General features: G+C 46.0%; 1 protein-coding gene across 4 annotated transcripts; it reads left to right on the top strand.

Annotated features, from left to right (window-relative positions):
- The first annotated feature begins 9,988 nt into the window (after positions 1 to 9,988).
- On the top strand, positions 9,989 to 26,510 carry c4h8orf37 (chromosome 4 C8orf37 homolog). Of its 4 annotated transcripts, none has more exons than XM_033020069.1 (7): positions 10,014 to 10,163; positions 13,362 to 13,476; positions 17,949 to 18,004; positions 21,910 to 21,975; positions 23,629 to 23,724; positions 25,511 to 25,695; positions 25,845 to 26,510. In XM_033020069.1, the coding sequence occupies exons 1-6, from the start codon at positions 10,018 to 10,020 to the stop codon at positions 25,662 to 25,664; spliced, it is 633 nt and encodes a 210-aa protein (XP_032875960.1). In that variant the 5' UTR covers positions 10,014 to 10,017; the 3' UTR covers positions 25,665 to 25,695; positions 25,845 to 26,510. The 4 variants fall into 4 exon arrangements, with proteins under 4 accessions (XP_032875962.1, XP_032875960.1, XP_032875961.1 ...); XM_033020070.1 differs by having other exon boundaries at positions 26,038 to 26,510; XM_033020071.1 differs by having other exon boundaries at positions 9,989 to 10,152; positions 25,511 to 26,510.
- Positions 26,511 to 27,848: the final 1,338 nt, after the last annotated feature.

Genomic DNA, 27,848 nt, shown 5'->3' on the forward strand with positions numbered 1-27,848 from the left:
CCACCAAATTCAAGTGCAGTTTCATTCAATTTCAAGCAGGGTGCAAGGCCACCAAATTCAAATGCAGCTTCATACCATTTCATGCAGGGTGAAACCACCATAAAACCACACAAAACACCAAATTCACAGTTCAGTAGACATTCAGCGTGTTCAGTTCATTTACAGCTCAGACAGAGTCGTGACCTCTCCCTCCCCCATCATGCAGAGACTGAGCCACACCCACACTTCCGGGTTTTATAACCCCTCCCCCTCCCACCGGAAAAGGTGTGACCTTCATGGCGTGATTGACAGGAGAGAGATTCTCAACATTTTTTAAACACTAATAACACTTTTATTTTTCATTGATGGGAAGAATGCTCTGCACCTGCTGAGCAGAGGGGGACTGAGTAAGATGGCCAAAAATCACAGCCGTAAGTGGTAGCGTTTTATCTAAAATCAATATAGAGTGCAAACAGGAAGTGCATTTGCAGTAGTGCCTTTTAACTTCAAGCCAAAGCACACAAACCACCATTTACAATAAGTAGTGCCTTTCAACTTCGCCAAAGCACCCAAGTCACCATTTGCAGTAAGTAGTGCCTTTCAACTTCAAGCCAAAGCACCCAAGCCACCATTTGCAGTAAGTAGTGCCTTTCAACTTCAAGCCAAAGCACCCAAGCCACCATTTGCAGTGTCGTGCCTTTCAACTTTAAGCCAAAGCACCCAAGCCACCATTTGTAGTAAGTAGTGCCTTTCAACTTCAAGCCAAAGCACCCAAGCCACCATTTGCAGTGCCTTTCAACTCCAAGCCAAAGCACCCAAGCCACCATGTGCAGTAAGTAGTGCCTTTCAACTTCAAGCCAAAGCACCCAAGCCACCATTTGCAGTAAGTAGTGCCTTTCAACTTCAAGCCAAAGCACCCAAGCCACCATTTGCAGTAAGTAGTGCCTTTCAACTTCAAGCCAAAGCACCCAAGCCACCATTTGCAGTTAGTGCCTTTTAATTTCAAGCCAAAGCACCCAAACAACCATTTGCAGGCAGTGCCTTTTTACTACAAACAAACCATATTTTCATTTTCAAACCACATTAAGGGGACTAACAGTTGAGTAGACACGTGTTCAGTGTTATTCAGAGCTCAGAGAGACGTGACCCTTTGGCTTCATCCATCTTGCAGGGACTGAGTGAGGCACACCACTTCCTGGTTTTATAGTCTCTCCCCCTCCCTCCAGCAGGGGCAGCAGAGAGAATGGTGAATTTTTTTAAAACATTAAAATCTCTCTGATTTGTCATCGATGGGAAAAATCCTCCGGTCCAGGAATGCGGAGGGGGGCTCTGAGCGAGCTGGCCAAATATGATGACCGTAGGTGGCGGCGTTCTCTCGGAAATCGCAGCACAGTGGGCCAAAAGTGTTCAAGATCAAACTTTTAGTAATATAGATTATGCAGTTTGGGCGGCACGGTGGCGCAGCAGTAGAGTTGCTGGCTCACAGCGCCAGAGCCCCGGGTTTGATCCTGACCATGGGTGCTGCGTTTATGGAGTTTGCACGTTCTCCCTGTGACCTGCATGGATTTTCCCCAGGTGCTCCGGTTTCCTCTCACATTCCAAAGGCGAGCAGGTTTGTAGGTTAATTGGCTTCTGCAAATTGTCCCTAGTGTGTGTGGGACAGATCTGGTGTGCGGGTGATTGTTGGGTGCGTGGAGGACCGAAGGGCCTGTTTTCATGCTGTATCTCTAAACTAAACTAACTAGGTGAAGAACAGCCTGAACAACAGTCTGAAGAAGGGTCTCGACCAAAAACATCACCTATTCCCCTTCTCCAAGGTAGGGCAAGTCAAGCTAGAACGGGTACGGAGAAGATTTACAAGGATGTTGCCATGTCTAGAGGGTCTGAGTTATAGGGAGAAATTGAGTAGGCTGGGACTTTTTTCCTTGGAGCACAGAAGGATGAGGGGTTATAAAATCATGAGAGGAATAGATCGGGTAGATGCACAGAGTCTCTTTCCCAGAGTAGGGGAATCGAGGACCAGAGGACATAGGTTTAAGGTGAAAGGGAAGAGATTTAATAGGAATATGAGGGGTAACTTTTACACACAAAGGGTTGTGGGTGTGTGGAACAAGCTGCCAGAGGTGATAGTTGAGGCAGGGACTATCCCAACATTTAAGAAACAGTTAGACAGGTATATGCATAGGACATGTTTGGAGGGATTAAGAAGGAACTGCAGATGCTGGAAAATCGAAGGTAGACAAAAGCGGGTGCAGCAGCATCTATGGAGCGAAGGAAATAGGCAAAGTTTAGGAAACGTTGCCTATTTTGTCTACCACAGGTTTGGAGGGATATGAACCAAACGCGGGCAGGTGGGACAAGTGTAGCTGAGACATGTTGGCCGGTGTTGGCAAGTTCGGCCGAAGGGCCTGTTTCCACACTGTATCACTCTATGACTCTGCAACTCCAAAGGTGCTGTCTTGACCCTCTGAGTTACTCCAGCTTTCTGTGTCTAACTAGTTGAATGATAGAAATTTGGGGGGAGATTGATGAGTATGAATGTTGAATTAAAAAAATAGGATTAGTACAGGATTAGTGTAGATGTGTGTATGATGTTTGGCACGGAATCTGTTTCCGTGCTGTGTCATTCAATAACTCCATCATAAAAAATTATAAATGGAATGAAACCAATGCAAGATAAATCATGTGTACTGAAGATGAAAGCTAATTTTGACATTAATGGGATTGAGTTTGGTGCTGTTTCGTCAGTGATTTATTCGGAATAATTCATTGGTGTCTGCATCTGCCCTCTGTGTATTCCTGCTACTCCATTCATTCCAGTGAATTATTACATATAATGAGCATTACTGCAGCATTAATAAATTTACTTTGACAGCCGTGGGCTCCGGAGACAACTGAGGCATCCTAGCGATGCTGAATACAGCGCGGAAAAATAATCCATTCATGGCCGTTCAATGTCATTCTTCTGTCAGATTGAGCGTCGAAAAAAAGATATCTGGAAACTTGAGTTGTCAGCAGCATATTAACAAACTCACCATTTTACATGACTTCACATCAAACTGAGTTGCTATCCGGTGAGTTCCTGCAAATAAAAATTGTGAAGCAACTTGATGCATGGTTTAGGGCGTCACGGTGGCGCAGCGGTAGAGTTGCTGCCTTACAGCGCCAGAGACCCGGGTTCGATCATGACTACGGGTGCCATTTGTACGTTCTCCCCGTGACCCGCGTGGGTTTACTCCGGGATCTCCGGTTTCCTCCCACACTCCAAAGACGTACAGGTTTGTAGGTTAATATCTGTTATATGCTGAGAGAATGGAGCGGCTGGGCTTGTACACTCTGGAGTTTAGAAGGATGAGAGGGTATCTTATTGAAACATATAAGATTGTAAAGGGTTTGGACACGCTAGAGGCAGGAAATGTGTTCCCAATGTTGGGGGATTCCAGAACCAGGAGCCACAGTTTAAGAATAAGGGGTAAGCCATTTAGAACGGAGACGAGGAAACACTTTTTCTCACAGGTGAGTCTGTGGAATTCTCTGCCTCAGAGGGCGGTGGGGACCGGTTCGCTGGATATTTTCAAGAGAGAGCTAGATAGGGCTCTTAAAAATAGCAGTCAGGAGATATGGGGAGAAGGCAGGAACTGGGTACTGATTGGGGATGATCAGCCATGATCACATTGAATGGCGATGCTGGCTCGAAGGGCCGAATGGCCTACTCCTGCACCTATTGTCTATTGATTGCTGTAACTGTAAAAAATTGTCCCTACCGTGTGTGTGTTGGATAGAGTCAGTGTGCGGGGATCGCTGGTCGGCATGGACTCAGTCGGCCGAAGGGTCTGTTCCAAACTCCATGCGACCATAATCAGGATGAAACCCGGGTCTCTGGCGCTGTAAGGCAGCAACTCTACCGCTGCGCCACCGTGCTGCCCCTGTCTGGCCAAAATGTGAATCTAGATCCACCAACGTGTTTGACTTTGAAATGGGCAAGCATGGCATTCGTTGGCACATGGCATTACCACAAAGGTGAAGCAGGGAAAAGAACAAACGCTACCTGGCATCAACCTACTGCCAACACTCAGAAACGACAGCGCCTCTCCCAGCCCCATCAACATTGTTTCAGTTTCAATTTTTGTTTCATTTTCAGTTTAGTTCATTCTCACGTGTACCAAGGTACAGTGAAAAGCTTTTGTCGCGTGTTCACAATCGTGTATGATTACAATCGAGCCATTTACAGTGCATAGATACATGATAAGGGAATAACGTTTAGTGCAAGGTAAAGCCAGTAAAGCCAAAAAAAAAAATAACCCGAGTCTCATGATCCGAGTCTCATGATCATGATACACCTCTATAATATCGCCCCTCATCCTCCTGCGCTCCAAGGAATAGAGACCCAGCCTACTCAACCTCTCCCTGTAGCTCACACCCTCTAGTCCTGGCAACATCCTTGTAAATCTTCCCTGAACCCTTTCAAGCTTGACAACATCTTTCCTATAACATGGTGCCCAGTACTGAACACAATATTCTAAATACGGCCTCACCAACGTCTTATACAACTGCAACATGACCTCCCACCTGCTATACCCAATCCTCTGGCTGATGAAGGCCAATGTGCCAAAAGCCTTTTTTGACTACCTTATCTACCTGCAACTCGACCTTCAAGGAACCATGCACCTGCACGCCTAGATCCCTCTGCTCTACAACACTCCAAAGAGCCCTACCATTCACTGTGTAGGTCCTGCCCATGTAGACATTCCCAAAATGCACCACCTCACATTTATCTGTATTAAATTCCATCAACCATTCCTCCGCCCACCTGGCCAATCGATCCAGATCCTGCTACAATTTTTCACAAACATCTTCAGTATCTGCAAAACCTCTTACTTTTGTATCAGCAAACTTGCTAATCTTGCCCTGTTTGTTCTCATCCAAATCATTGATGCAGATGACAAACAGTAACCCTGAGGCATACCAGTAGCCACAGGTCTCCAGTCCGAGAAACAACCTTCCACCATCACCCTCTGCTTCCTTCCATGAAGCCAATTTTCTATCCATTCAGCTATCTCTCCTTGGATCCCATGCGATGTAACCTTCCAGAGCAGCCTATCATGATGAACCTTGTCGACTGCTTTGCTGAAGTCCATGTACACATCTACAGCAATGTCTGTGCCAAACATGATGCCAAGGCCAACTCTTATCTGCTTGCACATAATCCATATCCCTCCATTCCCTACATGTGCCTATCCAGAAATCTATAAAAAAAACATTATCACATCTGCCTCCACCACCACCCCCAGCTGCGTGTTCCAGGAACCACCACACAACTTACCCAGCACATCCCCTTTAAACTTTGTCCCTCACAACTTAAAGTTATATCCTCTGGTATTTGATATTTCCACCCTGGTTAAAAGATTCTGTCCATGTTATATTTGATTCTCATAATCTTAAATCTTAAATATTTCCATCAGATCTTCCCACAACCTCCAGCATTACAGAGATAACAATCCAAGTCAGTTCGACCTCTCCATTTAGCTACTATCCCTTTGTTTATGTTTTAGAGATACAGCACGGAAACAGGCCCTTCAGCCCATCGAGTCCGCTCCGACCAGTGATCCCCGCACATCAACACTATCCTACACACACTAGGGTCAATTTTATATTTATTCCAAGCCAATTAACTTACAAACCTGTAAGTCTTTGGAGTACGGGAGGAAACCGAAGATACAAACTCCGTACAGACAGCACCCGTAGTCAGCATCAAACCTGGATCCCTGGCGCTATCAGCACTGTAAGGCAACAACTCTACCGCTGCGCCCCCGTGCAGATGCTGGTTAACACATAAAAGCTCGTAAAGAGCTGGAGTAACTTGTTAGATGACATCAATAAACTTAATTGTAATTTCAAGCAAAACAAGGCGGCACGGTGGGGCAGCGGTGGAGTCGTTGCCTTACTGCGCCAGGGATCTGGGTTCAATCCTGACTTCGGGTGCTGTCTGTACAGAGTTTGTACGTTCTCCCCGTGACCTGCGTGGGTTTTCTCCGAGATCATCGGTTTCCTCCCACACTCTAAAGACGTACAGGTTAGTAGGCTAATTGGCTTGGTATAAATGTAAATCCTCCCCAGTGTGTAGGATAGTGTTAGTGTGCGGGGATCGGTGTGGATTCGGTGGATCTCGGAGAAAACCCACGCAGGTCAAACGTACAAACTCCATACAGACAGCGCCCGTAGTCGGGATCGAACCCGGGTCTCCGGCGCTGCATTTTGTTGTAAGGCAGCAACTCTAGCACTTCGCCACCGTGACAGTATAAACCAGCATCTGCAGTATCCTTCCTATTCACGATTTTTTATTCCAGGAAGTCAAGGCATGAGAGGCAGAGGTTGCAATGTCTCTGTTGGCCAGTGTTCCCTGGAGCGGAAGTGCAGCCACTTGCACCAATGCAACCTCCAGTTCTGAATGTGTTGGAAGGAACTGCAGATACTGGTTTACACTGGATAGACATAAAAAGATGGAGTAACTCAGCGGGACAGGCAGCATCGCTGGAGAAAAGGAATGGGTGATGTTTCAAGTAGAAACCCTTCTTCAGACTGATTCCAATGACTATGTTGGCCAGTGTTCCCTGTAGCAGAGGTGCAGCCACTTACACCAATGCTCTGTGTGTCCTCCATTACCCACTTTGACCGGTCACCCTGAGGAAATGCAGCGTGTGAGGGTGAGGGTCAGGGTCAGGCCCGGCCCAGCTCAGCTCAGCTCAGGAGAAACAAATGATGGGCCTTTATATGCAAGAAGGAACTGCAGATGCTGGTTTAAATGGAAGATAGACACAACATTGCTGGAGTAACTCGGCGGGCCGGACAGCATCTCTGGAGAGAAGGAATGGGTGATGTTTCGGGTCGAGACCTTTCCTCAGAATAGGGGGGTTGCACGTAGGGTCATCGGGTCAAAGGGCGTGACCAGCTCAATCCATGTGGAGGACATGGCAGCTTCCGGCATATACTGTTAATATACAAAACACGTACTTTCTTACCCTTTAAAAACCGCTGAAAAGGTAATTTTTTGCGCTGTAAATAAGTGTGGAAATCGGGGTAAGTGTGAGAGACATTGAAAATATTGGGAATTATCGCGTTTGTTCACTACATCTCATATGACGCGTAAATGAGGCACAAATGACGGGCAAGTGAAACAGGCCTTTTGTGTTTTTTCTTTTTTACTTTGGTATCTAAAAAGTTTCAAAATTTTAAAATCGCCCATGATTCTGGTGGGTTTTTACATGCAAAAAGAAAACGCTTCTGAAGCTAAATTTATCCCAAAAAAATCTCCAGACGTACGAGTGGTGTGTGGAAAAGTAAGTTTTCTATCATTATGCTATTGAGATGTATATTTTGACAAATAATAAAATGTCTTGACAGCTTAAACACCCACTGCCTTTCAATAGGATATTGTCAATTTGCTGAGGTTGATTATGTCCAATTAACAGCTAACAATTATCCTTGGCTTGCATCCGAGTAAAATGTATTTCAAAACCCACGTATGGTTTGCGATTTTTTTAATGATAGATTTTGCTTCAGAAGCGTTTTCTTTTTGAAGAATAGAATGCCTTTTATTGTCATTCAAACAGCTTGGTTTGAACGAAATTGCATTTTCTACAGTCTTACATTACAAAAAAACCCAAGACCCACACTTAACACAGTTTACATAAACATCCATCACAATGAATCTCCAACACCTCCTCAATGTGATGGAAGGCAAAGTCTTATCTCTTTGTTCTTCTCCCGTGGTCCAGCAGTCCACCTGCAGCGTCGAGGCGAACTGGGGCTCCCGATGTTAAAGCCCCCGGCGGGCGATGGTAAGTCCTGTGGCCGTTTAAGCCGCACCGAGCGATGTTAGGCCCCGCTCCGTGTCCTTTATACCCCGCTATTCCAGCGGGAGAAGTTGCCGTTGCAGGAGCTCCTGAAAAGCGTTCTCCCACCAAGGACCTGCGAGCTCCCGATGTTACCGTCCACCGGGCCTGCGGTTGGAGCCCCGAAGCTCCGAAGTCGGGTCGCGCTGGCGCCCACACAGCTCTCCCCCTACAAATCGGCCAGCTCCGCGATGTCAGGTCGCGAGCTCCGCGATATGCTAAGGTTGGTCCGCGAGGCCGCTGCCGCTCACGAGGGCCCAACAACGGACCGACAGGGAAGAGTCTGGTCCCGAACGGAAGAGATTAGGTTTCCCCACCCCCAAACCCCCCACCCCCCACTATAACAGTAGGAAAATAATAAAATGGGTCAAGACTCATTTAACGGACAAAAAATTAAATAACAACGGACTGGTCGACCGCCGATAGCCAGCCGCCACCCCGAAACTGGCGATTTTTAAATTTTACGCGATTTACCAATACTGACTTTTAGATCAAGAACAAAAAAACACAAATAATGCCTTACTGTTGATGAAATGCAGTGAGCAAACGCGATATTATCTGAATGGTGGCCGATTAGGAAAAGGGGAGATGCAACGAGACCTGGGTGTCATGGTACATCAGTCATTGAAAGTAGGCATGCAGGTGCAGCAGGGATTAAAGAAAGCAAATGGTATGTTAGCATTCATAGCAAAAGGATTTGAGTATAGGAGCAGGGAGGTTCTACTGCAGTTGTACAGGGTCTTGGTGAGACCACACCTGGAGTATTGCGTACAGTTTTGGTCTCCTAGTCTGAGGAAATACATTCTTGCCATAGAGGGAGTACAGAGAAGGTTCACCAGACTGATTCCTGGGATGTCAGGACTTTCATATGAAGAACGACTGGATAGACTTGGCTTGTACTCGCTAGACTTTAGAAGATTGAGGGGGGATCTTATAGAAACTTACAAAATTCTTAAGGGGTTGGACAGGCTAGATGCAGGAAGATTGTTCCCGATGTTGGGGAAGTCCAGAACAAGGGGTCACAGTTTAAGGATAAGGCGGAAATCTTTTAGGACCGAGATGAAAAAAACATTTTTTACACAGAGAGTGGTGAATCTCTGGAATTCTCTGCCACAGAAGGTAGTTGAGGCCAGTTCATTGGCTATATTTAAGAGGGAGTTATATGTGGCTAAAGGGATCAGGGGGTATGGAGAGAAGGCAGGTACAGGATACTGAGTGGATGATCAGCCATGATCATATTGAATGGCGTTGCAGGCTCGAAGGGCCGAATGGCCTACTCCTGCACCTATTTTCTATGTTTCTATGATAATTGCCAATATTTTCAATCTCGATATCTGCACGGAGAATGTTCGCCAAGCACTTTAGCTGTTGTTGTCCCTTCAGCTGCCGCTTCTCTCTACCATCATTTCTCCTCACTTTTGGAATTCTGAAGTAGGATAAATGTTTCTCACGCTTACCCCGATTTCCATAATTATTTACAGCGCAAAAATTGACCATTTCAGCGGTTTTTAACGGGCCCGCAACGCTGGAAACAATGGTAAGTGCTTACCTGCAGTTCATCGCGTGTACTCCAGTTGGCATTGCGCGGCAACAGTACGGGTCACGGGTTGTGACCCGACTGCCATGCAACCTTCCTATAAGAAATGGTTGGGACAATTGTGTGAATGTGTGTGAGTGATTGGTGGTGGTCGGAGGGGCCGTAGGCGCAGATTGGCAGCCACGCTTACGTCAGTCTGCCCCAGGGCAGCTGTGGCTACAGAAGTAGCTTACCACCACCGAGTGTGACTGAGGAGTGAATGAATAATGCGATGTAAAGCGCCTTGAGTATTAGAAAGGCGCTATATAAATCCCATCCATTATTATTATTATAATAACAGCATTCAAAATACATTTGGACAGGTATGGTATGGTGCTTTATTTGTCACTTCTTTAGACCACTTCCTTGGCTGAACCCCAGAAATATCACCCATTCCTTCTCTCCAGAGTTGGTTGCTTGAGTTGATGGAGGGGAATTGGGTGCGCGCTCCCGCGGGGGGGGGGGAGTGGCTTGGTGCGTGCGCGCCCCCGGGGTTGGCCTACTTGCGTGCGCGCTCCCGTGGCGTCTACGTGCGCGCGCCCGCGGGCTCCAGGCAACCGGGCGAGGCAGATGGCGGCCATGACGGATGACCTGGACCAGCTCCTGGACGAGGTGGAGATGCGCTTCTGCAGGAGCGGCCCGGCGGCCGGGGGCAGCCTGGAGGGAGCGGAGGGAGCGGCCGGAGCCGGGGGCTCGGACAAGGAGGTGAAAACCAGGTTAAATGACCCACCATTTGTTTCTCCTGAGCCGGGCTGGGCTGGGCCTGACCCCGGCCTTCTGCATTCCCGCAGGGTCAAGGTGGGTCAATGGGGGAACGACACGCAGAGCTGGAGGTTGCATTGCTGCAAGTGGCTGCACCTCTACTCCAGGGTCCACTGGCCAACAGAGACATTGCAACCTCTCCCTCTCCTGCCTGGATGAAAGAGTCATGAATAGGCAGGGAACTGCAGATGCTGGTTTACACTGAAGACACAAAGTGCTGGAATAACTCTGGGTCAGGCAGCATCTTAGTTTCAAAGTGTAAGAAGGAACTGCAGATGCTGATTTATGCTGAAGACACAAAGTAACTCCGGGTCAGGCAGCATCTTAGTTTAAATACTTATTTAATATGCATCTAAGTGCTTATGTATAGTGATGCTTGTACTGATGATAGACACAAAATGCTGGAGTAACTCAGTGGGACAGACAGCATCTCTGGAGAAAAGGAATGGGTGACGTTTCGGGTCGAGATCCTTCTTCTGGATTCCGATCCGAAATGTCACCCATTCCTTCCCTCCAGAGTTGCAGCCTGTCCCACTGGGTTACTCCAGCATTTTGTGTCTATCTTCAGTTTAAATGTACAGCAGGCAGTGAAGAAAGCAAATGGCATGTTGGCCTTCATAACAAGAGGAGTTGAGTATAGGAGGAAAGAGTCCTTCTGCAGTTGTATAGAGCCCTAGTGAGGCCACACCTGGAGTATTGTGTGCAGTTTTGGTCCCCCAATTTGAGGAAGGACATTCTTGCTATTGAGGGAGTGCAGCGTAGGTTTACATGGTTAATTCCCGGGATGGTGGGACTGTCATATGATGAGAGAATGGAGCGGCTGGGCTTGTATACTCTGGAGTTTAGAAGCATGAGAGGGGATCTTGTTGAAACATATATGATTATTAAGAGTTTGGACATGAGGCATGTTCCCGATGTTGGGGGAGTCCAGAACCAGGGGTCACAGTTTAAGAATAAGGGGTAAGCCATTTAGAACAGAGACGAGGAAACACTTTTTCACTCAGAGAGTTGCGAGTCTGTGGAATTCTGTGCCTCAGAGGGCGGTGGAGGCTGGTCCTCTGGATACTTTCAAGAGAGAGCTAGATAGGGCTCTTAAAGATAGCGGAGTCAGGGGATATGGGGAGAAGGCAGGAACGGGGTACTGGGGATGATCAGCCATTGTCACATTAAATGGCGGTGCTGGCTTGAAGGGTCGAATGGCCTACTCCTATACCTAATGTCTATTGTCTAAACCAGTATCTGCAGTTCCTTCCAACACATTCAGAGCTGGAGGTTGCATTGGTGCAAGTGGCTGCACCTCTTCTCCGGGGAACGGGCCAACAGAGACATTGCGACCTCTGCCTCTCATGCCTCGACTTCCTGGATAAAAGAATCATGAATAGGAAATAAACTGCAGATGCTGGTTTGTAAAGAAGACACAAAGTGCTGGAGTAACTCTGGGTCAGGCAGCATCTTAGTTTCCATGTGGAAGAAGGAACTGCAGATGTTGGTTTATACCGAAGATGCACACAAAGTGCTGGAGTAACTGTGGATCAGACAGCATCTTATGGGCCTGTCCCACTTCGGCGATTTTTCAGGCGACTGCCGGCGACTGTCAGAGTGGAACACACACACACATCGCTTCCTTCACCAGCCCGTTGTGCAGGCGCGGGACAGGGCAAGCGGGGGGAGCGCTGTCTGAGTGAAATTCACACGTTACAATGCCAAGGTGATACAGACACACACCACGATGAACAGGATGGTTGGCGCTATAATTAAGACGGCTAAAGCACAGTGCACGGTAAGTCCTTTAAAAGAGGGGGGGAGAAGGAGTGGAGACAACTTTTAAGAAGCCAGAGATACACGGCTGTGAAGCTCGGCGGACATTTAGCATTACCGGTCGGTTATCCTTGGTTCTGAAAACTACTGCTTATGGGTTTTTTTCCCAATGAGCCAATGGAATTCACCGGTCAGCACCGGCTACAACCTACGAGAACCTTCGACCTCCTGGCAACCCACCTTGCTACTCCATAGCGGCTTCATTCTGGTTGCCGCTAGTTTTTCAACATGTTGAAAACATTTGTGGCGACAATAATGAGGCCGCGATTGGTTCCCAGAATGCGAGAACTCCTCACGACCATGAAGGCGACTCCCCAGCAACCACCCGCGAACATGTGGCGACAATGTGGCGACTGCATAGTCTCCTGCCGTCGCCTAAAAAGTCGCCTAAGTGGGACAGGACTATTCGTTTAAATGTTGATGAAGGAGCTGCAGATGCTGGTTTACACTGAAAACATAAAGTGCTGGAGTACTCAGTCGACTTTACCGGCTTTACCTTGCACTTAGCGTCATCCTTTACCATGTATCTGTACGCTGTGAATGGCCGATTATAATCGTGTATTGTTTTTCCGCTGACTGGGTAACACGCAACAAAAGCTTTTCATTGTACCTCAGTACGCTTGACAATAATCTAAACTAAACCATCTTATAAAACATTTACAGTTTTATATTCTCATCATATCCATTCAATTGTATTTTGGATGGAATTAACTCGAATCAAAATGCATTAGTGTTATCATCTGAGACAGACACAAAAAGCTGGAGCAACTCAGCGGGACAGGCAGCATCTCTGGAGAGAAGGAATGGGTGATGTTTCGGGTCGAGATCCTTTTTCAGCATCTGCAGTTCTTTCCTACACACACTGTTATCATCTTGACCATCAAAGTAAATTTGTCACTCTACCATCAGATGTTGCTGTTAAGGGCACATGTTTACATTGAGGTTTCTTATTTGAAAGCTGAAAGGCATTCTTGGTGATTTAAAGAATATGAAACTTACTATTTGCAAATATTGACTAGCCTGTGTATTTTGTGCAGGAAGGAACTGCAGATGCTGGTTTCCACCGAAGATAGACACAAAATGCTTGAGTAACTCAGCGGGACAGGCAGCATCTCTGGATAGAAGGAATGGGTGACGTTTCGGGTCAAGACCCTTCTTCAGACTGTGGCTCGACCCGAAATGTCACCCAAACCTTCTATCCTGAGATGCTGCCTGTCCCGCTGAGTTACTCCAACATTTTGTGTCTATCTTCTAGCCTGTGTATTTCTGATGTTTCCCATGTTTATTTCAAATTTATTGGCTATACTTTTAATCTACTCTATTCTGATTTTCAGATCACCGACAGTCCCATCAGTTGATGATGAAGAGGAAGATGATGAAGAGGGAGAAGATTTAAATGACCTTATTAAAGATATTTTCCAAGATGATCCAACTGTATTGGACCTTTCTGTAAGTTGTGTGAGATTTCTTATGTATAAACTCATTTATAAAATTCTACAAAAGTTTATGTAACGTGTGTGTTCAAGAGAGGAATTATACGTGACGATTCTTTAGATTTTATTTAGAGATACCACGTGGAGACGGGCTCCTCAGCCCACTGATTCCGCACCGACCAACGATCGTCCCATTCACCTACCCTATTCCACACACTATGGGCAATTTATAATTTTACTGAAACCAATTAACCTAGAAACCTACACGTCTTTGGAGTGTGGGAGGAAACCAGGGAAAACCCGGAGTCAGGATCGAACCCAGGTCTCTGCCGCTGTAAGGCAACAACACTACCGCTGCGCCACTGTGCCGATTCATTTTAACATTGTCATTATGTTAAAATCTAAATCTCCCCAACCTAAGATGAAGCAATTCCTTGAATTACATTACGGCTTCTTGTTTTATTGCAGTAGTTATCTGTGTTCAGATTGCTGTTAGGTGTGTTACCTGTTGAGAGTGCTCATCAAAAATTTGACTACCTGCTGAGTGTGCTTTTCCCAGTAAACGTTGAGATATTTGAGACATCCTACTGGAAGCGAATGGCATGGTGGCCTTCATAACAAGAGGAGTTGAGTACAGGAGCATAGAGGTCCTTCTGCAGTTGTACAGGGCCCTAGTGAGACCACACCTGGAGTAGTGTGTGCAGTTTTGGTCTCCATATTTGAGGAAGGACATTCTTGCTATTGAGGGAGTACAGCGTAGGTTCACCAGATTAATTCCCGGGATGGCGGGACTGTCATATGCTGGGAGAATGGAGCGGCTGGGGTTGTATACTCTGGAGTTTAGAAGGTTGAGAGGGGATCTTATTGAAACGTATAAGATTATTGAGAGTTTAGACACGCTAGAGGCAGAAAACATGTTCCCGATGTTGGGGTGTCCGATGTTGGGGTGTCCCTCATGTAGTCTGTCGATCTGTGGGTGACCACATTTTTCATTTATTTTTCTGGCTTTTACCCGAGCCAGACTGATAGAGATCATTCTACTGACTCTCAAAGCCTGTCACTCCCTCTTCTCCCCACTCCCTTCAGGCAAGAGAAGAAAACGCGCACCTCCAGATTCAATGACAGTTTCTTCCCGGCTGTTATTGGGCAACCTGAACCATCCTATCCCATCCTCTCCACTCCCGAAGAAAACCCACGCGGTCACAGGGAGAATGTACAAACTCCACACAGACCACCCGTAGTCCGAGTCTATGAGGCAGGTATTCTACCGCTGTGCCACAGTGACGATTATTTTATCATCTAAATCTCCCCAACCTCTGAGAGGTTGGTTCTGACCTACTGTCCACCTCAGTGGAGAGCCTCGAACTATCGTTAGTCGATCTTTACTGGACTTTATCTTGAACTAAACGTTATTCCCTTTATCCTTTATCTGTATATTGTGGACGGCTTGATTGTAATCTCATGCATTGACTTTCCGCTGATGGGTAGCACGCAACAAAAAAGCTTTCCACTCTACCCTGGTACACGTGACAATAAACTAAACTTTATCGTGTGAGTTTAAGCAGGCTCAGTCAATTCCTGGTGCATTTGAAACCATGACAAATGGTTGGTGTATCTGTGAAGTTCATTACCACAGACGGCTGTGGAGGCCAAATCAATGGATATATTTAAGGCAGTGATTGACAGATTCTTGATTAGTACGGGTGTCGGAGGTTCTGGGGAGAAGGCAGGAGAATGGTGTTGAGAGGGAGAGATGATTGAATGGCAGAGTAGACTTAATGGGCTGAATTTGTGGAATTCCCTACCACAGAGGGCAGTGGAGGCCATGTCACTGGATGGATTTAAGAGAGAGTTAGATAGAGCTCTAGGGGCTAGTGGAATCAAGGGATATGGGGAGAAGGCAGGCATGGGTTATTGATTGGGGACGACCAGCCATGATCGCAATGAATGGCGGTGCTGGCTCGAAGGGCCGAATGGTCTCCTCCTGCACCTATTTTCTATGTTTCTAATTCTGCTCCTATAAATTATGAACTTATGGCGCATGCTAGATTCTAAAAATTACTATTGAATTGTATGTGGAGTTAATGAGCTTATATTTAGCTTAAAATAAATGCTTGGCTGATTACCACCAACTGAGTGACACGATGCTACATTGGTAGTGTTGTTGTCTTACAGCGCCAGAAACCCGGTTACGATCCTGACCACGGGTGCTTACCTTTACATTCTCCCTGTGACCTGGGTGTGGTTTCTCCAGGATCTCCGGATTCCTCCCACACTCCAAAGACGTCCAGGTTTGTAGGTTAATTGGCTTGATGTAAATGTAAATTGTCCCTAGTGTGTGCATGATAGGGTTAGTGTACGGAGATGGCTGTTCGGCGCAGACTCGGTGAGCCGAAGGGCCTGTTTCCGCGCTGTGTCTCAAACTAGGGAAGCAAACTTTAACACGAGTGATTATAATAAACACTTGAAAGAAAATGTAAACCAGATTATGCTGTTGGGTTCAGATACAAATGGACATTTGCGATGCATAAACCTTGGCAGCATTAATATCGAGCAAAAGACTTAGTTCTGTGCTGGGTATAACAGGTAATCGATAAACTGCTGTATGCATTTCCATTTCTGAGGTTGCAAATTGATATTGATAGCACAATGGTTAAAATAAATTATCAGTGACTGTGGGTCTAATGTGCTGGTGCTGAGGGAGGGTCATGCAGCTAAGTGAATTCAGATCTAAACGGTTTGACTTGAAGAGATAAATTATTCATTGCAAGGGTTTGCATAGAATCCTTAGAGGAGCATTGCGGAATCATAGACAGGGTTGTGTTGTGCAGTCATTTACATAAGCATTCCCAGGATATACGAGCATAGCTAACTTTAAGTGCGGCACAGCGGTAGAGTTGCGGCCTTGTCGCGAGACCCGGGTTCGATCCCGACTATGGGTGCTGTCTGTACGGAGTTTGCACGTTCTCCCCGTGACCTCGTGGGTTTTCTTCGGTTTCCTCCCACCCTCTAAAAACGTACAGGTATGTAGGTCAATTGACCTTGTGTATGTGTACATTGTACCTAGTGTGTGTAGGGTAGTGTTAGTGTGAGGGGTGATCACTGGACTCTGTTTCCGCGCTGTATCTCTAAACTAAATTAAACACTCGTCAAGTCAAGAGAGTTTATTGTCATGTGTCCCAGGTAGGACAATGAAATTCTTGCTTGCTGCAGCACAACAGTATAGTAAGCATAAATACAGAACAGTTCAGTGTGTCTATATAGCGTAGACCATATATATACACATAAATAAACAGATAAAGTGCAAAAGGCCGTTATAGTTCAGTTTGTTTGATGGCAAATTTAATATCCTGATGGCTGTGGGGAAGAAGCTGTTCATGAACCTGGATGTACCAGATTTCAGGCTTGTGTACCTTCTACCTGATGGCAGCGGAGAGATGCGTGTGTGCCAGGATGGTGTGGGTCCTTGATGATGCTGCCAGCCTTTTTGAAGCAGCTCTGCGATAAATCCCTTCGATGGTGGGGAGGTCAGAGCCGATGATGGACTGGGCAGTGGTCACAACTTTCTGCATTCTTTTCCGCTCCTGGATGCCCAAGTTGCCGAACCAAGCCACGATGCAGCCAGTCAGCATGCTCTCTACTGTGCACCTGTAGAAGTTCGAGAGAGTTTTCTTTGACATATCGACTTCTCAGGAAGTAGAGGCGCTGATGTGCTTTCTTTATAATTGCATCAGTGTGCTGGGACCAGGAAAGATCTTTGGAAATATGCACGCCCAGGAATTTGAAGTTCTTGACCCTTGTCCTGTTGATATAAACAGGATTGTGGGTCTCTATCCTACCCCTTCCAAAGTCCACAATCAGTTCCTTGGTTTTGCTGGTGTTGAGAGCCAAGTTATTGTGCTGGCACCATTTGGTCAGTCGGTCGATCTCACTTCTATACTCTGCCCCATATACACCTAAACCTTACCTATCATGTTCATGATAGGAGTAGAGTTAGGCCATTCAGCCCATCAAGTCTACTCGACCATTCAATCATGGGTGATCTATCTTTCCCTCTCAACCTCATTCTCCTGCCTTCTCCCCATAACCCCTGACACCCGTACCATCCATGTACCTGAAGTTTAGTTTATTGTCAAGTGCACCAAGGTGCAGTGAAAAGCTTGTGTTGTGTGCTAACCAGTCAGCAGAAAGACAATACATGATTACAGTCGAACCATCTGCAGTGTATAGACACATGATAAAGGAAATCATGTCCCAATGTCTTTTAATGTTCTAAAATGAGACCTAATTTGAGTTATTTAAGAAGGAACTGCAGATGCTGGAGAAACTCAGCGGGTGAGGCAGCATCTATAGATGAGTTTCTCCAGCATTTTTGTCTACCTAATTTGAGTTAAATCAGATGCTCTATAATAAAGAAAAAATGTTAAATTTTGATTTTTATTAAATTCATCGGTTGAACTGTCACTCTTTGTCTTATTTTGTTTTCAGAAGTCAAGTGGAAGAGCAGTAACAAATTGTGCAGCTCATCAGGCCAATGGTAGAAAGTAAGTTTAATGAATACAATAGTTACATTATATTTATTTTTTATTGATAAAGTTCTGATCTGTGCACAGCAATGCTAAACGGTGGAAAATGTTAAAATCTTTATCTCAACCTGTTTATTTTTTTCTTTTGCTCCCCCTTTTTTATGCCAAATGTACTGATATTATATCAAAGATAAATGTTTATACTGCTTAAGAAGGAACTGCAGATGCTGGAAAATCGAAGGTAGACAAAAGTGCTGGAGAAACTCAGCAGGTGCGGCAGCATCTATGGAGCGAAGGAAATAGGCAATGTTTCGGGCCGAAACCCTTCTTCAGGCTGATGCAGGGTGAGGGGTGGGGGGGCGGGAAGAAGAAAGGAAGAGGAGGAGCCAGAGGGCTGAGGGAGAGCTGGGAAGGGGAGGAGACAGCAAGGGCTACTGGAAATTGGAGAAGTCAATGTTCAAGCCGCAGACTGCCCGAAACGTTGTCTATTTCCTTCGCTCCATAGATTCTGCCGCACCCGCTGAGTTTCTCCAGCACTTTTGTCGACCGTTAATGTTTATACTGTTGCTGATTTATATACTAGAAGTCTGGACGGCAGAATGATAATTTAGCCACCCATAAAATTGAATGATTAAGATATTGCGCAGCGGTAGAGTTGCTGCCTCACGGCACCAGAAGACCCCGGTTTGATTCTGACTATGGGTGCTGTCTGTATGGAGTTTGTACGTTCTCCCCGTGACCTGCGTGGGTTTTCTCCGGGTGCTCCGGTTTCCTCCCACACTCCAAAGACGTGCAGGTTTGCAGGTTAATTGGCTTCTGTTAAATTGCCCTTAATGCGTGGGATGCAAAACAGATAACATAATAGTATGGGTGATCGTTGGTCGGCGTGGACTTGTTGGGCCAAAGTTCACGTTCCCACGCTGTATCTCTAAAACTAAGTTTGAAGCTCTAGGTCGAGAACATAAAAATGTGGCGATCCAAAACAGAATTTCTGTCCACAAATTCTGGAGAAACAGTATATTACTAATGAAAATATTAGGTCAATTATTAATTATTTAAAAAAAACCTGAGCTCCCTTTAATTAGATGTTTATTATCAACCCTTTAATTAACTTTGGGGCACAGAGTAATTTAGATAATGAATCCATTATTTCCTACATACCAGATCTCTTACCACCTACTAGTTGATTGCTACTCCCAGAGCTATAAACAGTCGGTAACATTTATGCGGCATGGTGGCGCAGCGGTAGAGTTGCTGTCTTACAGCACCAGAGACCTGGGTTTGATCCTGACCATGGGTGCTGTCTGTACGTTCTCCCCATGACCTGAGAAGGTTTTCTCCGGGATCTCTGGTTTCCTCCCACACTCCAAAGACGTATAGGTTTGTGGGTTAATTGGCCTGGTATCATTGTAGATTGCCCAAGGGTGTGTAGGCTCGCGTCAATGTGTGGGGATCACTGTTTGGCCGGGAGTCCGGGACTCTAGTGGGCCGAAGATATGTTTCCGCCTTGTATCTCCAAACTTAACTCAATTAATTTAGTTGATTTACTCCTGCTTTTCTTTATCTCTCGCACAAAACATAAAGTGTTGGAGTTCTGAAGAAATTTCCTGACCCGAAACGTCGCCTATCCAAGTCCTCCACAGATACTGCCTGGCCCGCTGAGTTCCTCCAGCACTTTGTTCTGCTCAAGATTCCAGCATCTGCAGTTCCTTTGGTCGCTGTCGTAATCTCTTGCCTTTCATTCTCATTTCTGCTTAGCCTGAGACTTGCAGTAACGGGAGTCAAGGGAGACCAGAGTCAAGAGTGTTTTATTGTCAGATGTCCCAAAACAGAACAATGAAATTCTTACTTGCAGCAGCACAACAGATATATGTGAACATTGGGAGGTCATGTTGCAGTTGTGTAAGACGTTGGTGAGACCGCATTTAGAGTATTGTGTTCAGTTCTGGGCACCAAGTTATCGGAAAGATGTTGTCAAGCTTGAAAGGGTTCAGAAAAGATTTACGAGGATGTTGCCAGGACTAGAGGGTGTGAGCTATAGGGAGAGATTGAGTAGGCTGGAGCCCTATTCCTTGGAGCGATGAGGGGTAATCTTATAGAGGTGTACAAAATGATGAGAGGAATAGATCGGGTAGATGCACAGAGTCTCTTGCCCAGAGTAGGGGAATCGGGGACCAGAGGACATAGGTTTAAGGTGAAGGGGAAGAGATTTAATAGGAATCCGAGGGGTAATGTGTTCACACCGAGGGTGCTGGGTGTATGGAACAAGCTGCCAGAGGAGGTAGTTGAGGCTGGGACTATCCCATCGTTTAAGAAAAAGTTAGACAGGTACATGGATAGGACAGGTATGGATGGATATGGACCATACACAGGCAGGTGGGACTAGTGTAGCTGGGACATGTTGGCCGGTGTGGGCAAGTTGGGCCGAAGGGCCTGTTTCCGCACTGTATATAAAACACAAACAAACAATTATGATGCAACAACAATACCTTCCAAGTCTATGTAGTCCTGTGCATAGTTGGATATTGTAGTATTTACAGCCTGACTGTTGTGGGGAAGAAGCTGTTCCTGAACCTGGATGTTACAGTTTTCAGGCACCTGTACCTTCTTCCCGATGGCAGGGGTAAAATGAGAGTGTGGCCATGGTGGTGTGGGTCTCTGATGATGTTGGCTGCTTTATTGAGGCAGCAACTCCTGTAGATCCCTTCGATGGTGGGGAGGTCAGTACCCGTGATGGCCCGGGCAGTGGTCACAACATTTTGTAATCATCTTCGTTCCTGGGGGTTCGAGGTGCCAAACCAGTCTTAAGTTCTGTACCGTACACCTGTAGAGGTTCAAGACAAGTATTTGTTGATATACCGAAACTTCTCAATCTTCTCATTCATGGGATTTCTTTATGATTGCATCAGTGTGCTAGGTCCAAGGACAGATCTTAAGTCAACAAGATGCAAGTTTTGACTCTTCAGAGTACACTAACTTCTACTGGTCTTCCTATCCTCCACACCTCCGCTCAGTCCGCCTAAACCTTCCTGATCTCCCGATTGCTCAGCACATTAACTCCCCCTCCAACTCCCAATCTGACCTTTCTGTCCTGGACTATCAGAGTGAGGCCCGGCGCAAATTGGAGGAAGAGCACCTCATATTTCGCCTGGGCAGCTTACATCCCAGCGGTATGAACATTAACTTCTCTAACTTCAAGTACCCCTTGCTTTCCCACTCTCTCAATCCCCCCCCCCCCTTTACACTTCTCCGACCAGTCTTACTACATTTTATCTGTTTGCTTTGTTGTTACCTTCTCCCAACTAACAATGATCCGCATCCCCTTTGTCCTGTTTTCACACCCTATACTTCCTTATCTATGCACCGCCCACTCCCCTGACATCAGTCTGAAGAAGGGTCTTGACCCGAAACGTCACTCATTCCTTCTCCAGAGATGCAGCCTGTCCCACGGAATTACTCCAGCATTTTGTGTCTATCTTCGATTTAAACCAGCATCTGCAGTTTCTTCCCACACATAATAATTAGGGATCTTGGTTCAGAGATACAGTGCGGAGACAGGCCCTTCGGCCCACCGAATCGACACCGCCCATCAATCTCCGCACATTAACACTCCTACACACACTAGGGACAATTTACATTTATACCAAGCCAATGAACCTACAAACCTGTACGTCTATGGAGTGTTGGAAGAAAACGAAGATCTCGGAGAAAACCCACGCGGTCACGGGGAGAACGTACAAACTCCATACGGACAGCACCCGTAGTCGGGATGGAACCCGTGTCTCTGGCGCTGTGAGGCAGCAACTCTACCGCTGGGCTACCTTGCAACACTTGTTTACAATGTGCCCCATATTCACTTCCTTTTGTGATCCGGCATCACTTTTTGTACGTTTTTTAATTTGACGACAATGCTTTATTTTTAGATGTTCTCCAGTTTACCTTGGTGGCAGTTCTGCACCCCACGGACTGGGAACAAATACTTCTCACAGGTAACTCACGCATTTTCATGTTTTTTCTACTCACCTAGAATTTAACTCAACGAGACAGAAGATTATGAGGGATAGAGAAATAATATTTTACATCATCCTACAGTCATAGAGTGATACAGTGTGGAAACAGGCCCTTCTGCCCAACTTGCCCACACCGGCCAACATATCCCAGCTACACTAGTCCCACCTGCCTGCGTTTGGCCCACATCCCTCCAAACCTGTCCTATCCATGTACGTGTCTAACTGTTTCATAAACGTTGGGATAGTCCCAGCCTCAACTACCTCCTCTGGCAGCTTGTTCCATACACCCACCGCCCATGTTTGGGCTCGTTTTAATATCTCTGCAATTTCTCGCAGTCTTGTATAGAGCTGTAGCTAAACTGCTCTACGATGCATCCTGATACAATTCTTGCTCTGCCGTTAGTTTTTTTGATCAGTTGAGTTCAGATCCAAGTGATAATGTGTCTAGTGATACCGAAAGGAAAATCAGTGAGCATTGAACAAGATTGAAAGACATTCTTTTTACAGTTCATAACTGACTGGAGCAGAATTAGGCCATTCGGCCCATCAGGTCTACCCCGCAATTCAATCATGGCTGATCTATCTCTCCCTCCCAACCCTATTCTCCTGCCTTCTCCACATAACCCCTGACACCCTTACTAATCAAAAATCTATCGATCTCCACTTTACAAACATCCATTGACGGCCTCCACAGCATTCTGTGGCAATGAATTCCACAGATTCACTACCCTCTGATGAAAGAAATTCCTCCTCAACCCCTTCCTAAAGGTATACCCTTTATTCTGAGGATGTGACCTCTGGCCCTAGATTTCCCCATTAGTGGAAACATCCTCTCCACATCCACTCTATCCAGGCCTTTCACTACTTGATAGTTTTTGGACAAACATTGAACTATAAAAGAATTTCTGAGAAATAATTGAGTCTTTATTAAGTATTAAACATATAAAATTCTTAAGGGATTGGACAGGCTAGATGCAGGAAAAATGTTCCCCATGTTGGGGGGGGGAGTCCAGAACCAGGGGTCACAGTTTAAGAATAAGGGACAGGCCATTTAGGACTGAGATGAGGAAATACATTTTTCACCCAGAGAGTTGTGAATCTGTGGTATTCTCTGCCACGGAAGGTAGTGGAGGCCAATTCACTGGATGTATTCAAGAGATCGTTAGATTTAGCTCTTAGGGCTAACAGCATCAAGGGATGTGGGGAGAAAGCAGGAACGAGATACTGATTTTGGATGATCAGCCATGATCATATTGAATGGCGGTGCTGGCTTGAAGGACAGAATGGCCTTCTCCTGAAACATTTTCTATGTTTCTAAGTGAAAAATAAGGTCTAATAACGTGTAAGGGGGATGTCAGAATAGTCAGATAGACGAAAGACGTACGGGCTTGTAGGTTAACTGGCTTGTTAAATGTAAACATTGTCCCTAGTGGGTGTAGGATGGTGTTAGTATGCGGGGATCGCTGGTCGGCGCGGACCCGGTGAGCTGAAGTGCCTGTTTCCACGCTGTATCTCTAAACTAAACTAAACGAATGATTAAATGTTATCTGTAGGATTCTATTATGGTTAAGCATAAATACTTGGTTTGAACAGTGTATTATGGAAAGATTTTTTAAAATATTTTATTTACAGAACATGTGATCAGCTGCGATGTACTACTTGCGACTTTAGGGTAATTGCCATTGATGACTGTGAATGGAACAAGTCTTGCGACTACCTTTTTTTCAGGTACGTTTGAACATATATCGTTATTGATGACAAAAGTCAGGGGTCAGGTCGGGGGGAGTTCCTTCCCCCCCCCCCCCCCCTCCCCCCACGGATACCATGTAATCCCGTGCTACCTGCTCCATGGTCGGATAGTCGGCGACTAAACCGTCTCCCCCACCTGGTTTGCCAGGTGAGGAGGGGGCTGTGGACCCCCAGCAGGACCAAAAACAGGACCCGTCAAAGGGCGGATGAGCTCCTAGCGAGCCAACGGCCATCCACACTTCAGTAGAATTTGCGATCACTGTCGTACACGGCATTGTAAGGCACCGTGCCCGTTGATGTTTTCAACGATGATGATGATGATGACATAGGGCAGCACAGCACAGGATGTACAGGTGTCAGAGGTTATGGGGAGAAGGCAGGCCTGGCCCATTGGCCCACAATGTCATGGCTGAACACGATACCAGGATAAACTAATCTCCTATGCCTGCACATGATCCTTATCCCGCCATTCCCTGCATCTCCAGATGCCTATCTAAGCGCCTCTTAAATGCCACTATCATATCTGGACTCCACCAGCACCCTTGGCAGCACGCTCCAGGCACCCACCACTCTCTGTATTACTTGCCCCGTGTATCACCTTTAAACCTTACTCCTCTCACCTTAGATCTATATCTGACAATCCAGTGTGGAATGGAGAACTTCCAACCAAATTCTTATGATATATGTTTCTTAGGTTTTTATGTTGCTATGGAGGCCATAAAATTAATGTGAATGGCTTCATGTGGCAAACGTCATATGAAAGTCCACAGATAGAGTAATTGAGTGATGCAGTGTGGAAACAGGCCCTTCGGCCCAACTTGCCCACACCGGCCAACAATGTCCCAGCTACACTAGTCCCACCTGCCTGCGCTTGGTCTATATCCGTCCAAAGCTGTCCTATCCATGTACCTGTCTCTTAAACAATGGGATAGTCCCAGCATCAACTACACCCTCTGGCAGCTCGTTCCATACACACACCACCCTTTGTGTGTAAAGGTTACCCCTCAGATTCCAAATAAATCTTTTCCTCCTTCACCTTGAACCGATGTCCTCTGGTCCTCAATTCCCCTACTCTGGGCAAGAGACTCTGTGCATGTACCCGATCTATTCCTCTCATGATTTTGTACACCTCTATAAGATCCCTAGTGTGTGTAGGATAGTGTTAGTGTGCGGTGATCGCTGGTCGGCGCGGACTCGGTGGGCTGAAGGGCCTGTTTCTGCTCTGCATCCTTAAACTAAACTAAGAGCAGCTTCCTCCTCTGTTACATTCTCGTAGACTTCAGATATTTTACAAACTTTCCACTTCAACGTCCACCACCGATTATCCGGCGGCGCCTTGCTTTATTATCGGTTTTGCCGGACCAGCAGAGGTCACGGCCTTGGGGGGGGGCCAAGATATTGGCCTGCAAAGTCGGCTAAGGAGACAGATCTGCCGGCTCTGGCTCCGGCCGGAGTTCCAGTGTCCCGGCCGCAGGAGGTAAATGCCACCCACTGATCGGCACCCTCACCCGGCCTAGGTGCTACATTTTTTGGGGGGATTTTGTGCGGATTAAAAGGGGGGGCTGGGGCACCAGTTGCCGGGAAATCGGTAGTGGACCTGCATTGGTAAAACGCAACAAGGCTCAGATGTGAGCATTGGCTGATTGTGTTCCAGAATTTGATAACTGCCGCGAGTGGTTTTTCTTTTCAAATCAAATGAAGTTGTGAGCAACAAGTACGTTAGATTCACGCGTGCAAGTGCCATTTTTGTAACTTTGGCCAACAGAAACAGCATGCCTGACGTTAGTAAACTGGAAGTAAAGGCACTGAGCAAGAAAGGGGCCCGAGCATACGCCTGCCAGTGCAGCTGGAGGTCCGTCCACACCCTGACCGATATCAGGGAAGAGCAGCATCTTCGATGGGTCTGTGGCAAACACTAAGGGCTGGCCTTGTCCATTCCCCTTCAGAGAGGTAAGAGGGGGGGGGGGGGTTCTCTTCCGATGTATTACCTGAAATATCACCACATTTCCAGAACTTTATTACATGCACGACAAGCTGCATCAGTTTAAGCGGGCCTGCTGTTCGGGAAAACTAAAGCTGCCATTGGAATTCTTCTACAGGATGCTTTGAGGACTGGGGGGGTTGGTGCCAAACTGAACCGTTCAATGCACATTGGCATTTTCAGTCCAGTGCATTTGGACTTGCAAGACCAGAGGTTATTGTGCGACTGTGGAAAGTAAAACGACAAAGGTGGAAGGTGAAAATAACCCATTAAAAAGAAAACAAGGCCTTCTATTTTTTAAATCCTTTCAGAATTGACTGCTTATCGACGAGTTGTCATGATGTCAGGATTGTCATCCTTTAACGTTTGAGGACTTCATTGGGTTGGATCTATTCATAGCGATCGGACTCGCTGAATATCATCCGGTGTGATGGCAAACCCAACTGTACATTTGCAACCATACGGTTCGGAAACAATACAGGTTTCCAAGATTAACCTTTGGAAAAAGAAGTGTCCCACAGTGGGAGAGAAAACGGTTTTAAAGGTCACCACGCATCAGCCTGGAAGGAATTTATTGAGTTTATTAAATGATGCAAATTGGAATGCCCAGTATCAAAATGCCTGTACACTGGATAAAGAAATAGTGGGTATTCCATTTTATGTTTGTTATAGTTTATACAACAGTTTTTTTTTTTTTTTTAACATTTTGGCACTTTTAGGTACATTCCCTGCTATGAAAAGTATTTCGTTAAATATGTAAATAAAGTTGAATATTGGCAAGCAATTGTTGTTGTAATTATAATGTTTCTGTGTAGTTGATGTCTTTATCAGGCTTCATTGCTGAGCCTGGCAAATCATACTCATTCTTAAAGATTTATCCCTAATGATAGTTTTCAGCTTTGCTAAAACGCTAATATATTTGCATTATTCCTCTTAATACGTTTCCCTTCTCATCCATTTTGTTCACTGATTGGAACTGCTGGACGATTCTGTGAACTTAGAAATTTACAGCCTACCAAATCTACACCAACCCATTTTCATTCATCTTACAGATTGGAGCTGGTGTATAATTCTTTAACTTTACTATTTACAGTCTACCAAATCCACCCCGGACCCATTTTTATCAATCCTACGTTAATCCCACTGTTTTATTCTTCCCGCGTTCTCATGAACTCCCTCAGATTTTACCATTCGTCAACATTCTTGAGGCACTTTACACAGGACAACTAACATACCAACCCACATGTCTTTGGGGTGTGGGAGGAAACCAGAACATCCAGAGGAAACCCACGCGGTCATGGGGAGAACGTACAAATTAGTCTAAGATTCAGTTTAGTTTATTGTCACATCTACCGAGGTACAGTGAAAAGATTTTGTTGCGTGTTAACCAGTCAGCCAAAAGACAAGACATGATTATCTTTTGTATTCCTTCTGCAGTTGTACAGAGCCCTAGTGTCCTTCTGCAGTTGTACAGAGCCCTAGTGTCCTCCTGCAGTTGTACAGAGCCCTAGTGTCCTTCTGCAGTTGTACAGAGCCCTAGTGAGACCACACCTAGAGTATTGTGTGCAGTTTTGGTCCCATAATTTGAGGAAGGACATTCTTGCTATTGAGGGAGTGCAGCGTAGGTTTACAAGGTTAATTCCCGGGATGGCGGGACTGTCGTATGCTGAGAGAATGGAGCAGCTGGGCTTGTACACTCTGAAGTTTAGAAGGATGAGAGGTGATCTCATTGAAACATATAAGATTGTTAAGGGCTTGGACGCGCTAGAGGCAGGAAACATGTTCCCGATGTTGTGGGAGTCCAAAACCAGGGGCCACAGTTTAAGAATAAGGGGTAAGCCATTTAGAACAGAGACGAGGAAACATTTTTTCTCACAGAGAGTGGTGAGTCTGTGGAATTCTCTGCCTCAGAGGGCAGTGGAGGCCGGTTCTCTGGATGCTTTCAAGGGAGAATTGGATAGAGTTCTTAAAGATAGCGGATAGAGGATATGGGATAAGGCAGGAACGGGGTACTGATTGTGGATGATCAGCCATGATCATGGCTCGAAGGGCTGAATGGCCTCATCCTGCACCTATTGTCTATTGTCCCTTGTATGTGTAGGAAAGTGTTAGTGTGCAGAGA

Source organism: Amblyraja radiata, chromosome 4, assembly GCF_010909765.2.
Source record: "Amblyraja radiata isolate CabotCenter1 chromosome 4, sAmbRad1.1.pri, whole genome shotgun sequence".
Classification (NCBI taxonomy): domain Eukaryota; kingdom Metazoa; phylum Chordata; class Chondrichthyes; order Rajiformes; family Rajidae; genus Amblyraja; species Amblyraja radiata.

Coding starts and splice junctions, on each gene's coding strand:
- c4h8orf37 (XM_033020068.1), top strand. CDS start 10,018: ATGGCGGCCATGACGGATGACCTGGACCAGCTCCTGGACGAGGTGGAG. Junction 13,477..17,948: donor CAACTGTATTGGACCTTTCT/GTAAGTTGTGTG, acceptor TTTTGTTTTCAG/AAGTCAAGTGGAAGAGCAGT. Junction 23,725..25,510: donor TGCGACTACCTTTTTTTCAG/GTACGTTTGAAC, acceptor TTTGGCCAACAG/AAACAGCATGCCTGACGTTA.